The sequence below is a fragment of the Neomonachus schauinslandi genome, chromosome 2 (genome assembly GCF_002201575.2).
Source record: "Neomonachus schauinslandi chromosome 2, ASM220157v2, whole genome shotgun sequence".
In the NCBI taxonomy this organism is placed as follows: Eukaryota; Metazoa; Chordata; class Mammalia; order Carnivora; family Phocidae; genus Neomonachus; species Neomonachus schauinslandi.
The window spans coordinates 497,451-514,492 of NC_058404.1; the positions used below are offsets into that span (position 1 = coordinate 497,451).

The 17,042-nt window shown below is 50.1% G+C and overlaps 1 protein-coding gene across 1 annotated transcript in view; it reads right to left on the reverse strand.

Moving 5' to 3' along the window:
• Positions 1-1,677: 1,677 nt before the first annotated feature.
• Positions 1,678-17,042, reverse strand: part of ERICH1 (glutamate rich 1) — a 51,131-nt gene continuing 35,766 nt past the window's right edge. The window contains exons 4-6 of the mRNA XM_044911499.1: positions 4,593-5,087; positions 2,188-2,385; positions 1,678-1,714 (exon numbers count right to left, since the gene is read on the reverse strand). Of these exons, the coding sequence (XP_044767434.1) occupies positions 1,689-1,714; positions 2,188-2,385; positions 4,593-5,087 (719 nt within the window). The 3' untranslated portion in view covers positions 1,678-1,688. The remainder of the gene's footprint in view (positions 1,715-2,187; positions 2,386-4,592; positions 5,088-17,042) is intronic.

Here is a 17,042-nt window from a genome sequence, read left to right on the forward strand (position 1 = left end):
CAGAAGAAAGGCCGCAGTGTGAGGAACACAGCACAAATTCTGAAAATTTTAAGTGATTTATTTTTACCTCATAAAAACTTTATATTTGTTTAATTTAATAAAACTGGCTTTCTGCAATTTGAGCTGAAACTTTATGGAAATTTAAGTCTGCTCCATCTAGCGCGACCACCAGTGAGCTGCTCAGGAAGCCCTGGCCGCCCGACCCCCCTGAGCTGAGCTCCTCGTGAGAAGGGCTTGCAAGGTGCCTCACCTTCTGAGGCACCATGCCTTCCCGCACGCTCGCCTCTAGGCTCCCCCGCGCCTCCTCCTGCAGGGGCCCCCGGACGGGTCTCTGCTCTCCTCCACCCTCTCTGCTCTGCGAAGGTGGCCCCTGGTGACCTTCCCCATCCTCAGTCTCACCCTGGGTGTCCAGCCAGCATCCCGTCCGGCCCCAGGCGACCCTGGCTCCTGAGGTCCCTCTCCCTGGACTCTGCCCCTCCGAGCATCACAGCTCAGAACCGGCCACTGGGCTCTTCCAGAGGCTCAGGCCCCACGCCTGCTCAGCTGGCCATCCTGTGGCTTCCAAATGCACAGCCTCCCTGAACCTCCCACACCTCTGGACCGCCTCTCTCACCATAAGCAAAGGCCCCGGCCTTCTGCTCCTGACCCTTCACTCTGGCCTGAACTCGAAAGCCGGGGGTCTTGCTGGTTTCTGGGAGCAGAAGCCCATAGCGATGGCATGACTCTGCACTCGGGCCAACACCACCGCCAGGTCGCCCTCCATCCGCCTGTGTGTGCCCACGACCTGCTCCCATCATGAGATACCCACCACACTCCATCCCAGTGCATTTGCTCCCGGCTGCAAGAATATCCCCTCCCTGTGGGTTTTCCTTCTCTGCAGACTCCGATCTAGCATGCACACGGCGGGGGTCAGCTCCCGATCTCGTCGCCGTCTCCCCACCAGGACACAAGGCTCCTGTCTAGCATGCACACGGCGGGGGTCAGTTCCCGATCTCCCCAGTCTCCCCACCAGGACATGAGGCTCCTGTCTAGCGTGCACACGGCGGGGGTCAGCTCCCGATCTCGTCACCCGTCTCCCCACCAGGACATGAGGCTCCTGTCTAGCGTGCACACGGCGGGGGTCACCTCCCGATCTCATCACTCATCTCCCCACCAGGACACAAGGCTCCTGTCTAGCGTGCACACGGCGGGGGTCAGCTCCCGATCTCGTCACCCATCTCCCTATCACGACACAAGGCTCCTGTCTAGCGTGCACACGGCGGGGGTCAGCTCCCGATCTCCAGTCGCCCCACTGGCACATGAGCACCCAAGGGCAGGGCTTTGTCTGCCCTGTTCTCCGAGAATCCAGCAGCTGAGGACAGAGCGCGGCACAGGCAGACGCCCAATGAAGCTCGACAGACATGCCAATTCAGGACCTCTGGGACCCCAGCTCGGTGACCGGCCTCCCCAACTGGAGAATGAAGTGTTGACGGTCCCTGTCACTCCCCTGCTCATCACCCCAGTGCCACCCTGGGATGGCCTTACTGTCCTCTCACCTGATTTGATACCATGTTAGTCTTGACCTTTCAGCTGCACCATGAGGTTTCTGGGTGGACACAGTCATTGTGGCCACTTTGACGTTCCCTCGGAGAAGTCTGCAGAAGCCCTCCATTCATTCAGCTGGAAAGGTGCCACGGGCCTGGTGTGGGTCAGGCGTGGGCTCTGCGGTGGTTCTCTAGGAAGAGCCCGATTTTCTGATCCTTGGCGTCTGCACACTCCCGTGGCCTGATACTTCCCCCAACGCCCATTTCAAGCTACTGACACGAAGTGAGCACCCCGGTGCTGGGAGGAGTGGGGCACGGTTGGCCCCAGCACCTGACAGTTTGTGTGGAAAGGGCACCAAGGAAGGGTGGTACACAAGAGAAAAGTTGTCTTGTAATTCACGTCTCCCCAAGATACTTAGCGGGCAGAAAAAGTCAGCCTCCTACCAGCAGAGCAGAGGAGGAAGCGGGCAAGGGGTGACATTTAAACCGATGACATCTGGCCCAGACAGCTCAGCGCCTGGACGATCGGGCGGCACAGGGCCTTCCGCGCCCGTCACGTGAGTCCTGCTTACAGCAAGCATATTCCCGTGTCCACAAGCACACGCGCGTCCCCGACGCTCTGCCCCCCGGCCTTGGGGGCTGACCCCAGGGGCCCAGTACGTACCGGGCGGCATGGCACAACATGCTGGGAGCCTCTCCAGGGCGTGCTGCAGGCTCTCGGTGTCTCGCACGAGTAATAGCGTTTTCATGTGATGCACAAGGCGCACATCGGAGGGGGCCATGCTGTGAGCCTCGAGATGCTGGAACAGCTCCTGACTGGCTTCCATGGACACAGCAGAGTCTGCATCATCCTTGGAGGCACCTAAGCAAAGCCAGGGTCCCAGAGAAACACATGTTTATGTTTCTTTCTGTCAGCTGAGGGTACTTCCCACCTAACGCGTCTCTACTCAGAATGAGCTGCTGGGGATAGAGGAAGCTGCCAGGAGAGGCCGCTGGAGCAGAATGTGAACCGTCAGCAAGGAACTAGGGCTCACTGAAGCCGCTGGAGGCCTGCCTCTGTCTGGGCCTCCATCTCCTGCGACGCCTTCCAGAAACACCGCTAGGAGTCACGGGCCGTGGCAGGGCCACGAACACGGCCCAGCCCTGCAGACCGGCCTCAGGTGCCCCGTTCCCACTCAACGGCTTTTGCTGTGCTGTTCTCCGCTTTAGTCCCGCTTGGACTTCATACAGCATTTTGAGTCTATGACTTGATGGGCTTTCCCAACTTCGAAGAACTCCCAACTATTACCTCTGCACACGGCCCCCAGCGCCCTGTCCTGGACCCCACGTACACGCATGTCAGACCCGTTCCCGTCCCCCCGGCGCCTGCGAGCACCCATCTGCAGGTTCTATCCTGCCTGTTTCCCGGCCACTGATCTCTCTCATGCTGAACCTGACCTGCGGCTGAGACTCAGCATTGAGTTCTTAATTTCAGTTATTATATTTCTCACAATTTGCATTTGACTGTCTTAATAGATTGAGGCTATCTGGTGAAATTCTCCAATTTTTCACCTTTTTCTCCCTATTTTTTTGAGCACCTTAATCATACCTCTTTCAGTGCCTTCTGATAACATCAATGTCTCCACTGCACGTTCTTCTCGTGGTTTTGCCTGCTAAGTTGGAGTGCGTGAGTATGGAAACTGGCGGTGGTCTGGGCCAACCTGCCCCTGCAGGGACTGAGCTGACACAGGGTGGGCTCAGCCACCTCCACCCACCCCTGCTCCAAGTGCGTGGCCCTCTGGGATGTCAACCTTGTCAGCACCCCAAAACTGCCGAAGAGGTCCACCATGTTGTTGAAGCTCCTCGCTTCTCCCTACCTTGCACCCCACAGGTTGGCATCTGGCAAAGGTTCTGAGAGACCCACAGGCCTGCACTGTGGCTGAAGCTGCACACACTGGTGGGTGAGCTTCCCAGGGCTCGGCCGGCCCTCCCCTGCACCCCGCTCCAGCGCCCACATGCATGGCCGGCAGACGCCCCCGGGGAAAGGAGGCCGTGGAGTTAGGGCTCAGCCCTCACGTGGTGTCACCTCCTCTGGGGTCTGCCCTCTTGGGCGCTTTTCCGCAGAACCTCCTAGACTCACACACGATGGATCCTGTACTGAGGTCTTTCTGAGGCTCCTTCTGCTCTGCCGCGTATTAGCTATGTGTTCCTACTAGCCTTGTTTAGCTATTAAGTTTGTTTTCGCTCTGTTAAGACAAAGCGCTGATAGACGTGCTAAAGGGGAAAGGGTTAAACTGATCTATTAACAATGGCATTTTCACACCCTTGTGTAAATCACTTCCTTACCCCCCAAATTATCACAGAGCCAATATTTCTCAGTCTTATTCATAAGGTCAAATTCTTGCTCACATCGGGATACACTAAACCCACCCCAGCCCCTGAATCCACTAGGAACGTTGTCAGAATGGGCAACGGTTCATCCCGAGCGCCTTTGTCCTTGGTGTGAACATGGTGGCTCAACTCAGCACCTGCCCCTTCCTGATCCTGAGGTCAGCCGTCAGTAAACCTCAACACAAACGTAAGCAATTACCATCCATGAGAATAAATGTGCTTCCCTTTTTCATCTCCTGTATCAATATAGAGAGTTGCTCAAAGACGCTCCCTGAAAATCTTAAATCCGCAAGTTACATGTGGGAAGTAAATCAAGGTATGTCTCAGAGGGGACGGTTGTGCTTATACTTTTACTTCCCGATTAGCTCGTGAAAACGAGCCTGAGTTCATCACACCTGCAATCTGGACTGACCTTTCCTGTGGAAATAGAGCTGAGAATACCAACAGCCTCTGAAATCGCGTTTAAAGCAGTGAGGATGCAGAGACCAGCCACGTGAGGAGCCACAGCCTCGAGCACAAGCCATTCTGCATTCTTGCTGGACAGAGTTTAAATATTCTCATCTTTGCCTCAAAACGAATGACTTATTTTGACTACTGAATATTTTAGTGTTTTATATTTTAAACATTTAAATATTTTATATTTGCTTACTTTTCCAAATAAGTGGATGCCATTATTCAAAAGAACGGTAAAAAACATACCATCATAAAAGTAAATTTCTTGTGTTGACTTTAGAAACCTTAGGATATCATCTGCCTTTTCATTGGTACTTTTAATGTCTTCCTCATTGGTGTCTGCACCGTCCTCCCCGCGGGCGTCTGCACCGTCCTCCCTGAGGGCGTCTGCACCGTCCTCCCTGAGGGCATCTGCAGCATCCTCCCCGTCACTCTCTCTCAGGGCTTCTTGCTCGCTGTCGCCCTCCTCGGGCTGGTACATGAAGTTGCGGCCAGAGGCTGTGGTCAGTAAGCCGGCAGCTTTCTTCCTCTTCATCTGCTGCTTCTTCTTCAGTTTCCTCTTTTTATTTTTACTGATTGTGGGGCCATCTGTGGGCCGTGGCTGCAGTTTTTCTTGTGAAAGACTCTGCTGTTTCTTTAATTCTGCTTGTTCTGCATGATCATTATTGGGATTTTTAAAACTTTTCTTGGATTTATGCTTTCTTGCTCTTCTTCTCTTTGGTTGATCATGAAGATCCTCATCTATAAAAACAAAAATTCAAATACAACCATTTTCTGTACAATGGAACCATAACAAACATATTAGGTTACGTTTTCCATTAGAATCTTGCAGATTCGGTAGAAAAGGAATTTAAAATATTTACTTCAGTGATTCTCAACTTTATCTCAAGTAACTACGTGATCGAGGAACCTGGGACTTACCCTTAACTAAATGAGCGGCGGACGTGTTCTTCCAGAGAGGCCTGCACGGAGACAGATACACACATGTTCACCGTTGCTACAATCATGACAAATGGTGAGATTTCAGGGATGTAAGAGCTGTTGCAATTTTATTGGAAGTAAAATTTCAGGCCTGCAGCCTTGGGGGAAACACATTAATTCCTATTTTTTAAAATTTTACTTTGGTGCCTTCTAAGAGCTACTCGGATGTGAGAACAAGTCATAACTAGGGTCGCCTTGCCCGTGTGAACCAGCACGAGGTCACATTTTGAAATGAAGATGGACTCACGGTCCAGCAGCAATGGGTTGGCTGTGGATGTGCCCGGCAGGCCTCCAACGAGAGTGCGGCGTCAGGGGCTGTGACGTGCTCACCCTGAAGCCCCAGCGTTGAACACGGGACAACCGTGAAGGCTCTGAGGCTATTGCTGCATCAGCTAAGGGGCTGCCTCCGTCTCTGTGTCTCTGTGTCTCTGTCTTCTGTTTCTGTGTCCATCTCTGTCGCAGTCTGTCTCTGTCTCAGTCTCTGTGTCTCTGTATGTCTCTGTCTCTCTCTCTTAGTCTCTGTATGTCTCTGTCTCTCTTTCTGTGTCTGTGTCCCTGTCTGTCTCTCAGTCTCAGTCTGTCTCTGTCTCTCTCAGTCTGTCTCTGTCTCAGTCTGTGTCTCTCTCATTCTCTCTGTCTCTATCTCTATCTCTCTGTCTCTCTTTCTCTGTCTGTGACCTTGCATCTCACCAGAGAAGCTGGGTTGCCGCTCCTCGAAGGGACTTTGTCCAAACATGCACTCCTCCATTGACTCCAGAACATTCCGTCTTCACTGGCCCACTACACACCTGCAATCTTGCCTTCTTCAAACCCTCATACACAATGAGAGCTATGGGAACATTTATATTAGGGAGCCAGTGGTCTATTTATAAATCTGAGAAGCACACTAATTTTGAAAAGCTGCCATCCCCAAAACATACCTTTCAGACACGCTAATTTTAAAAATAATCACAATTTGTCAAAGTTCTCTCAGCTACTATTTGGCACCTACATTCTGATGAACTGCTATAGTAGAAATAGTTAGATACCAAAAATAGCCATAGTCTCCAGCTTATTCCAATTCTCACAGCTGTACCATGTTGCATTAAAAAAAAGCTAAGTATTTTAAAGGAAATGTGAGTTTTATTCTAGATGCAAAGCTAAGGCTACAAATGCATTTGATAATTACCCTTTGGCTCTCAGTGTCCTCTAGATGCTAAATGCAAAGTAGTAAGCTTACAGTTAGTGTTGATCTAAACCATACACATGGCAGGCCTGTTAAAATATGAAGATATGAGGTGCTTCAAATTACTTTCGTTTTCAAAGATTTTTTATTTGAGAGAGAACGACAGAGGGAGAAGGAGAAGCAGACTCCCCGCTGAGCAGGGAGCCAGATGTGGGACTCGATGCCAGGACCCTGAGATCATGACCTGAGCCAAAGGCAGATGCTTCACTGACTGAGCCGCCCAGGCGCCCCTCGTATTACTTCCGTAGTCTGTTGTTTGCCTCAAATTCAGGACAGTATTGGCCAGTGACCGGTGCCGACTGCACACATTCGGCAAAGTGAAAATGGGGTGCGGGTTTCGTCAGGATGTGGTTGCCTGGCTCTCGGGACTACCCTCCCCACCCCGAGACTGAGGGGACAGGGACACGGGAGAGCCAGGCAGGGGCCCGTCTACTGGGCAGAGGGGACTTTAAGAGTTCCCTGTAACTTTAAAAAATGGATTTGCTCACTCTTATTTTTAATTGGTTCTGGATATCTAGAGCAGAAATTTCCAAAGAGAGCAAGAAGGGGAAGCAACATGACGGCTGGCCACAGGGAAGAGGTCTGCCTGGGCTTCGCTTCAGTTCCAAGCTATAATTTAGCTTTTAATCCCAAATAACATCCAAAGAACGCACGGGACCTTCATGTCATACAAAGGGCACCAGGCTTCAAACCCTACAATCTGGGGGCGCCTGGGTGGCTCGTAGTGTCAGACTCTTGGTTTCGGCTCCAGTCGTGATCTCGTGGGATCGAGCTCCGTGCTGGGCTCCGTGCTGAGCGGGGAGTCTGCTTGAGATCCTCTCCGCTCCCTCTCCCTTTCTCTCTCTCTCTCTCTGACTCATCCTCTCAAAAACAAAAACAAAACACTACCATCTAGATAATAAATTCCTCATGATTATAAGTCTGTCTGCCTGATGGCTATCAGACCACTTTGTTCTGATAAGATGTTCTGATCTGTTGCCACACTAAATATCTACTTCACAAGAACATAACAAATACGCGGTCAACATACACGACCTAATAATCTTCAGCCTCATTACTTCCTGCCTTCTTTTCTGAAACAGGTTTTGATACTGAAATCATCTCCCAGTTCTCTAGTTAGTTCTGAATAGGCTTGAGTTCTCTGTCTTTGGAAAATGAAACTTTAGTCTTGAAAACTGAGAAATAGGCATTTAGCGGAAGGATAATTAGGTGGTGCCTCGCCCACAAAAACACTCGGATATGGACTTCTCAAAACAATTCATATTTAGAATAATTCTCTGTGATAACTTTCAATAAGATGACCAATAAAATGGTGAAAGTTTTGAATTAATAAAATAAATGGTTTAATATATGGCAATAAAATCCCAAATCCCTTAGATAAAATGTTAAAACCATGAAACAACTCATTAAAGTTAAATTATGGGCAATAAATAAAAAAAGTTAAAGAATGGGCAATCAGGAAAGTAATTAAGACAGTGTAAGTAAGGAAGAGACACAGAAGTTATTCAATAAATACCGAGATACAGAAGGTTTGCATGGAGTAAACATGTCCTCCAAGAACAAGACAGACCAGGGACGAGGAGGGAAGTCGCAGGCCGAGCGGGCAGGCTGTATGCTGGGCAGGTGCGTCCGTGTCCCAGACCCCCTGAGCTGGAGATGTGGGGACGCCGGGCACCCGCCTCTCGCCTCTCACCTCCAGGAAAGACGTGAAGCAAGGAACAGGAAGGGTGTGACGGCCAGGGTGGACACACCAACCCTCTCCTGACGTGGCCCCGACCTGTGTGGTGGAGGCAGCCTCACACACGGTGCCTGGTCCATCCATGTCCACCAGACCTGCAGCCCCAGCGGCCCCTGAACACCCATCTGCATAGTTGTTCAGGGCGTCAGAGCTCAGATTTTCCTTGTGTGAATCTGTTCTCTGCAGGTAGGACGGGCTTCACAGCAGCTTCCAGACAGGCCAACTGGTAACCAGACACCGAGCGTGCCAAGTCTGCTCCCAGGGTTACGAGCAGCCGCCCCGCCCTTCTGCGGTCCCGTGACATCCCGCACGGCTGTGGGGCTTAGCGACTATTTCCCCTATTTGTGTCCTAAGGATAACATCTTGATGCAACTTAGCTTGAAAACTGCAGTCAATACAGACCCAGACATGGTTCAACATTTCTTTTGAAAAACAGTAACGTGTGTTAGTAATTAGATCTGATATGTAGGCAACACAGTCAATATAAAGGTCCATTTATTTTAAGTGTTAACATTTCAGAACAACCTATAGACCATGTATGTCCCTTGGGCAATGCCTACACACAAACGAATGTAACTACTTTTATAAGCAGAACAGAACACAGCTGTTTGGCTGGGTTACATGCAGAACTCCTAGTAATGTAGAATAATTTGTAAAAATATGGTGAAATGATAAATCTGACCCTTTACAACACTTTTCACATGAACATACTAGACCTTCTCATGATTCTTCATTCTCTGTGCCTAAAACTAAATTGTTCCTCTTGTTTATGAGCCGCCTTCGCTTACTGCCAAGCCCAGCTCAGACCTGCCAGCCTCCTTCGTCCCCAGGGTTCTCCTGCCACTAGAAATGCGCAGCACGGGAGGAGAAGACCTGTTACCGGCTTTATTACTCACCTGCGAGCTCTAAGGGCTACGTTTCAGCCACTTTTGTTTCTCCAATGTTTGACATACTAGGTTCTCAATGAAGAGCTCGCATTTCAGATCCAGCCGGCTACAGAAAATAAAGACACTGTGCAGAGCAACTCGTGCTCTGAAGTTCACAGCAAACGATGCTTATTTCTCTTGTCCACAAATAGGCATCAACTGTCTTTTGGGGCCGGAAGTATAGCGACATGCGGTCCACTTAGATCTCGGGATCCTCAGAGTTACTCTGTGGTATTCACACAACCAAAAGGCACCCTCTTATGTGGGGCTTCTCTCTCCCTATCAGACTGATTGGGGTGAATCTAGAGGAGATCCGGGTTCCTTGACTGTTTCCTAATGGGGGTTCCTTAGGTTACCGGTGAGTTCATGTAGGGTCCTGGATGGCTGGGACCCTGGTGGCTTTGGCAAGCTCTCAGAGATGCCACCAGAGATGAGAATGGCCTGGAGGACACCGGGCGTGAGGCCTCCTTCATGAGGTCTGCCGGTCGGAAGTAGAGACCCACCACTGCACCAACAGTGTAGGAGGGCTCCCCTTTCTCCACATCCTTGCCAACATCTGGCTCATTCGTGGACACCTGCTACTTCACAATGACTGGTTTTGGGCAAACTCGTGTTCTTGAGAGGCTCTGAAGACGCGGAGATTCAGAATGGGACTGAGTTTGGGAATGCAGTGAGATTTCTGTGCAGAATTCACAGGGTTCTGGTACTACCTCATTATTTCAGGCGATGGCAGAGGCTTAGCAAAGTCCTTGATTCCACATTACCATTTTTATACTGTGTCTACAGTCAATGGTGGCAGGAACCACACCCCTGTCCCATGTTCACACTATTTTTCATTCCCTATTTCTCGGATAATTTACAAGAAGGTGCAAATTGCCCTGGAGAAGAATTTGTGAAATCCCATGTGAAACCATGGGTCACCGGTAACCAAATCTGTGTCCATGTGATGATGGGAGAATGGGTTACGTGGAGTCACAGAGTGCCTTTCTGGAGGGTCCCGCCAGCCACACCTGGGAGAACGTGGTCTGTGCACCGTCACTTCCCTGATGCCGTCGGAAAGCACCGCAAGATGCTCTTGGTATCGCCGGTCATCTTCGGGGCGTGGTCGGGCTAGGCTGTGGGGACGAGATGGAGAAAGCAGCCTCGGACGTGGGCCGCCACCTGTCTGCGGTGACCGTGGGCCGAGTGAAGGGCGGCCCCACTGGGCTCAGCCCCTGTCCCATCCCGGCCTCCGTGCTCTTGGGAACACCCGGTCTGCTGAACAGCCTGCCCCCCACCATCGGCATCGTGTTTGCGTGCCCCACCCCGTCACTGGCCTGTGAGCCTGTGGTGCGCGTCGCTGACTCGCTGTGGGACAGAGGACAGGTCAGAGACGCTGCGTCAGAATTATTTTCATGAATCTTCTCTACCCATTGTCACTTTATAGGACAATTAGTTCAAGGAAATTTAAATGCACTCACCCTTAAAACTGGGAGAGAATTCAGAAAACCGTCTATTCAAACCCCTCATTATACAGAGAGAAAAATGCGGCCCAAACAGGTCAGGAGTCTGGCAGATCATGTGGATGCAGACTCCCTGCACACTTCTCTTCCACTTCACCCGGCACCTCCCACCATCCGCCACCAGGTGATGTACCTTCTTGTCCGGTGATGCTGACGGAGTTCCGTCACGAAAGCTCAGTGCACAGCCAGGCATGGGGACCACAGTCAAGGGAGATTGTGCACCTGCCGTGCTCTGAACCTGGGAGCCCCGCACAGATGCTCCTTTTGGACCCAGCCCTGTGACCTGGTGCGTTGAGAACTAGCGTGAGCCTGCTCGGCAGAGAGTCTGCTCAGCTGCCATCGACGATGTGCGGCCCTGAGGCCTGCAGCTCAGGGAAGTCGGGGTCCTCCTCGGCAACACTTTGGCACGTACTGGGGGGGCTGCTACTTTGGCATTTCATGAGAATCCTTCTGGATGGGGGTGCTTCTCAGTATGATTACTGCAGGTTCTGCATGAGCCCTTCCCTCCACGGCATCCCTCCCCAGCTCTACACGTTGGGCAACCCACACATGACTCATTGTATAGCTGAAAATCTGGACCCTCTCCCAACCTCTCCCTATTTCTCCCAACCACTAGCAACCACTTTCCTATGCTCTGTTTCTAGGGCTTTGCCTTCTGTGTTTAGATTCCACATATATGACATAATGCAGGATTCAACTTTCCCCCTCAGACTTATTTCATGTAGCATAATACCCTCGAAGTCCATCCACGTCGTTGCAAATGCAGGACTTCTCTCTTCCTCATGGCTGAACCATATTCTGTTGTATGTACACGATATGGCCTTTGTCCATTCACCCTTTGATGGACATGTATGGTTGTTCCATGTTTCAGCTACTGTCAAGAGCGCACAATGAACATGGGAGGCAGGCATGTCCTTGAGATCCTGTTTCCATTCCCTGGGGTTATGTGCCCGGAAGTGGAAGAGCTGGGTCACAGGGTAGCTCTTTTTGAATTGTTTAAGGAACCTCCATACAGTTTTCCAGAGTGGCTGCACCAGCTTGCATTCCCACCAACAGTGTAGGAGGGTTCCCCTTTCTCTGCATCCTCGCCAACATCTGTCATTTCCTGACTTGTTAATTTTAGCCATTCTGACGGGTGTGAGGTGGTATCTTAATGTGATTTTGATTTGGATTTCCCTGATGCCGAATGATGTTGAGAACTTTTTCGTGTGTCTGTTGGCCATTTGGATGTCTTCTTTGGAGAAATGTCTGTTCATGTCTTCTGCCCATTTTTCAATCAGACTGTTTTTTGGCTACTGTTGTAAGAATTCTTTTTATATTTGGGACATTAACCCCTTATTGGATATATACTTTGCAAATGTTTTTCCCATTCAGTAGGCTGCCTTTTTGTTTTGTTGTTTCCTTCACTGTGCAAAACCTTTTAGTTTCATATGGTCCCAATTGGTCATTTTATTTTTTGCTCTTATTGACTCTGCTTTTGGTGTCAAATCTGAAAAATCACTCATAAGAACTATGTCAAAGAGCTTCCCCCCCATGTTTTCTCCTAGCATTTTTGTGGTTTCAGGTCTCCCATTTAGGTCTCTCATCCATTCTGAGTTTGTTTTTGTGTGTGGGTAAGAAAGTGGCCCAGTTTCATTGTTTTGCATGTTGCTGTCCAGTTATCCCAACACTATTTGTTGAAGAGACTGTTTTTTCCAATTGCATATTCTTGCCCCCTTTGTCCAAGGTTCATTGACCGTATGGCCGGGCTTATTTCTGGGCACACAAGTCTGAGCTGTCCCCCCACTAGGCAGGCAAGTGAGCCCAGAGGGGAGAGAAAGACGACACACATAGAGATGACGGTGTGCAGACACTGGTGGGCAGAGCACAGACATGAGGAATGATGCCTGGGCTGGGCCAGAGGGGTCTCGTGGGGCACGTCTTAGAGGACACTGCGGGCTGTCACAGGTCACAGTGAGGAAGCTGAGGGGACACCCAGCAAGCCTTCAGCACCAGGTCGGAAGCAGGACCTGTGGGAAGCCCTCTCAGGTGGCACAGCTGCGGATGGCGGGGGTGTGGGGCCCTCAGGAGGGACGTCTGCGAGCGGGACAGTGAGCCAAGCGTCTGGGACCTCAGGAGCGCCGTGGAAGACGTGTGGGTGGTGAGGGCTGCTGAGAACGGGCCGCACAGAAGCCGACAGGCACACGTGCTGACGCACTGGGCGGGGCTCACCAGAGAAGTGACCCTGCTCAGTGTCCTGAGCTGGATCCACTGGGGACGTGGCCCCGGCTTGCCTGCCGCACTCCCAGCTGAACGCCAGGCAGACCGGGGTCCTGCTCCTGGGTTTCAAACCTGCACTGCACCCCACCTGGGAGCGCAAAGGGCAAAGTTACTGGGCAGATGGGACAGGAACCACGAGAGTGAGGAGCCCCTGTAATGTGATGGGAAACGTGTGTGGGCTTTGGAGACGGCCGTGAACCAAGCATGGAGTCAGACTTCCCAGGGGAAGGCTGAAGAAGGAAGAGCTCTTGCAGGGGAACGCTCAAACCAACATTCCTGCAAGCTCACTGGGAACCAGCCCAGCCAGGAAGACAGTCAAAGCAAGGAGCCTAACCAAAGAGGTGAAGGATCTGTACTCTAGAAACCACAGGACACTGATGAAGGAAATGGAGGAAAACACAAAGAGATGGAAAAATGTTCCATGCTCATGGACTGGAAGAACAAATATTGTGAAAATGTCAATGCTGCCTAGAGCAGTCTGCACATTCAATGCAATCCCCATCAAAATACCATCCACTTTTTTCAAAGAAATGGAAAAATAATCCTAAAATTTGTATGGAACCAGAAAAGACCCCGAATAGCCAGAGGAATGTTGAAAAAGAAATGCAAAGCCGGCGGCATCACAATTCCAGACTTCCAGCTCTATTACAAAGCTGTCATCATCAAGACAGTATGGTATGGCACAAAAACAGACACATAGATCAATGGAACAGAATAGAGAGCCCAGAAATGGACCCTCAACTCTATGGTCAACTCATCTTTGACAAAGCAGGAAAGAATGTCCAATGGAAAAAGAGTATCCAGTGGGGGGGAAAAAAAAAGAGTATCCAGTCTCTTTAATATTGGGAATATTGGACAGCGACATGCAGAATTAAACTGGACCATTCTCTGACACCAGACACAAAAATAGACTCAAAATGGATGAAAGACCTCAATGTGAGACAGGAATCCATCAAAATCCTAGAGGAGAACACAGGTAGTAACCTCTTCGACCTCAGCTGCAGCAACTTCTTTTAAGACACGTCTCCAGGGGCGCCTGGGTGGCTCAGTTGGTTAAGCGACTGCCTTCGGCTCAGGTCATGATCCTGGAGTCCCGGGATCGAGTCCCGCATCGGGCTCCCTGCTCAGCGGGGAGTCTGCTTCTCCCTCTGACCCTCCCCCCTCTCATGCTCTATCTCATTGCCTCTCTCAGATAAATAAATAAAATCTTAAAAAAAAAAAAAAAAGACACATCTCCAAAGGCAAGGGAAGCAAGGGCAAAAATGAACTTTTGGGACTTCATCAAGATAAAAATCTTCTGCACAGCAAAGGAAACAGTGGATAAAACAAAGAGGCAACCGACAGAATGGGAGAAGATATTTGCAAATGACACTACAGATAAAGGGCTGGTATCCAAGATCTATAAAGAACTTCTCAAACTCAACACCCAAAAAACAAATAATTAAAAAAATGGGCAGAAGACATGAACAGACATTTCTCCAAAGAAGACATCCAAATGGCCAACAGACACATGAAAAAATGTTCAACATCACTCTGCATCAGGGAAATCCAAATTAAAATCACATTAAGATACCACCTCACACCAGTCAGAATGGCTATTAACAAGTCAGGAAACGACAGATGTTGGCGGGGATGCGGAGAAAGGGGAACCCTCCTACACTGTTGGTGGGAATGCAAGCTGGTGCAGCCACTCTGGAAAACAGTATGGAGGTTCCTCAAGACGTTAAAAATAGAGCTACCTTACAACCAAGCAATTGCACAAGACACAGATGTAGTGAAAAGAAGGGCCATATGCTCCCCAATGTTCATAGCAGCAATGTCCGCAATAGCCAAACTGTGGAAGGAGCCGAGATGCCCTTCAACAGATGAATGGATAAAGAAGATGTGGTCCATATATACAATGGAATATTACTCAGCCATCAGAAAGGTTGAATACCCAACTTTTACATCAACATGGATGGGAGTGGAGGAGATTATGCTAAGTGAAATAAGTCAAGCAGAGAAAGTCAATTATCATATGGCTTCACTCATATGTGGAACATAAGAAACAGCACAGAGGACCACAGGGGAAAGGAGGGAAATCTGAATGGGAGGAAATCAGAGAGGGAGACGAACCATGAGAGACTCTGGACTCCGGGAAACAAACTGAGGGTTTCAGAAGGGAGGGGGGTGGAGGATGGGGTCACCGGGTGATGGGTAGTAAGAGGGCACATGATGTGATGAGCACTGGGTGTTATAGGCAAATGACGAATCATTGAACACTACATCAAAATCTAATGATGTACTATACAGTCGCTAACTGAACATAATAATAATAATAAAAAAAAGCAACAAGCCGCAGGGAACATGCCAGAAGACACCTGATAACCCCAGGGAGCATTTTCAGTCGCTGAAACGAGACCGGGAAAGCTAAACGGCAGTTTGTTGTCGCTGAACAGACTGTAACTGTTGTAGTCACTAAAACTATAATAATGAAAATATAATACAAATGTTATCATAACCTAAAGCAAGCTGGCTCCATCGATACACAGGTACATTCTGTCGTGAAGAGATGTAAGTAGTTTTGTGGGTATATGCTAACAATAAATTATTTAGGTGTTAAATATACTTTGTGTTGTGGAAACAATCCAAGGCTCGGCCGGCAGCAGGGACCAGCCCAGGGAAGAGGGACGGCAAGAATAGCCCCACGGGCAGCAGGGGGATGCTGCAGACAGCCTGGCGTGGTGGAGGGGCCTCGCCACCTGTCTCGGTAGGGAACCGGGCGCGGCTTATGCGTAACAGCTCTCTGAATGGGCGCAGATGCCCTGGCGGTCCCCGAGTGGCGGAGGTGACCGGTACTCAGAATCCTGGGCCTGCTGCCCCGGAGCCCTCCTGGGACAAGGCTGCCAGGACTGAGCGCCGGCCAGGTGCATGCCCCCTCTCTGTGGCACCAAGCCAGAGGGACGAGGAGGGGAGGGCTGGACGAGGCAGGCACGTCCACGCAGGAAGGAGAAACACACCCACACCAGCCACTGGAGGAAGAAAGACAGAACTGCGGTCAAGGCTCTGCCCAGCTGTTCATGATTCTAGACAAGTGGAGCCAGCCCGGCGGGATGCGCATCAAGGCAAATTGACTTCACGGAGGTCGTTTCTCGTGTTGTCACTGTAATTATAAGTAGGGACACGACCTAATTCCAGATTTTTAGCCCTCATCAAACTTTGGGGTCTACAGAAATTTCATAAAATATGTTATAATAACTACAAGGAGCGCCTGGGGGCTCAGTCGGTTGAGCATCCATCTCTTGATTTTGGCTCAGATCATCATCTCGGGGTCGTGAGATTAAGCCCTGTGTCAGGCTTCATGCTGAGTGGGGAGCCTGCTTGAGAGTCTCTCTCCCTCTCCCTCTCAAAACAAAAAACAAAAAACAAAACTAAAAAAAAGTGGACGCCATCATGAAATACACAGCAATCAGTATTGGGGCAAGTCATAGAGAGATGTATGCAGTTACCTAAGAATTAATAACTGATCAGTTTGCAGATCAGTAAACCTGGGGAGTTCTCAAGATGATGGGGCTCTTCTGAAAAACATGACAATGATAAGAGAATGGGTGGAGATGGTGATTTGTCCAGTGCGAGCCCCGCCCCCGCACGGGCCACACTCACCAAGCCCGAGTCTCCTGCAGTCGACCCCCCTTCACAAGGTCCTGGTCCTGGGGCACCGGAGGGGCTCCAGGGAGGGGCGAGGAGCAGGGACGGCCATCTGTGCTTGCCCCTCAGCTGGCGTGCGGTGCTCCCGTCCACCCAACCGTCTTGAGGCCCGTCCAGCCCCAAATACCACTGGGGGCAGCTGGGAAGGAAGGGCTGGTCCAGAGAGTCCCGAGGAGCAGAGCCAAGGTCAGGGGTAGGTGGGGATTTGCTCTCTTACATAGATTTGAAAAAAACCATTAAGGAAAATTAATAGATAATTCGAGAAAAGGTATTGGATTTAAAAGGGTAAATCTATTTTAAAAAAAGAGAGATGGACCTACACCTGTTCTAACAAAATATATTTCAGATGGATCAAACATTTCACATAAAAATTCCAAA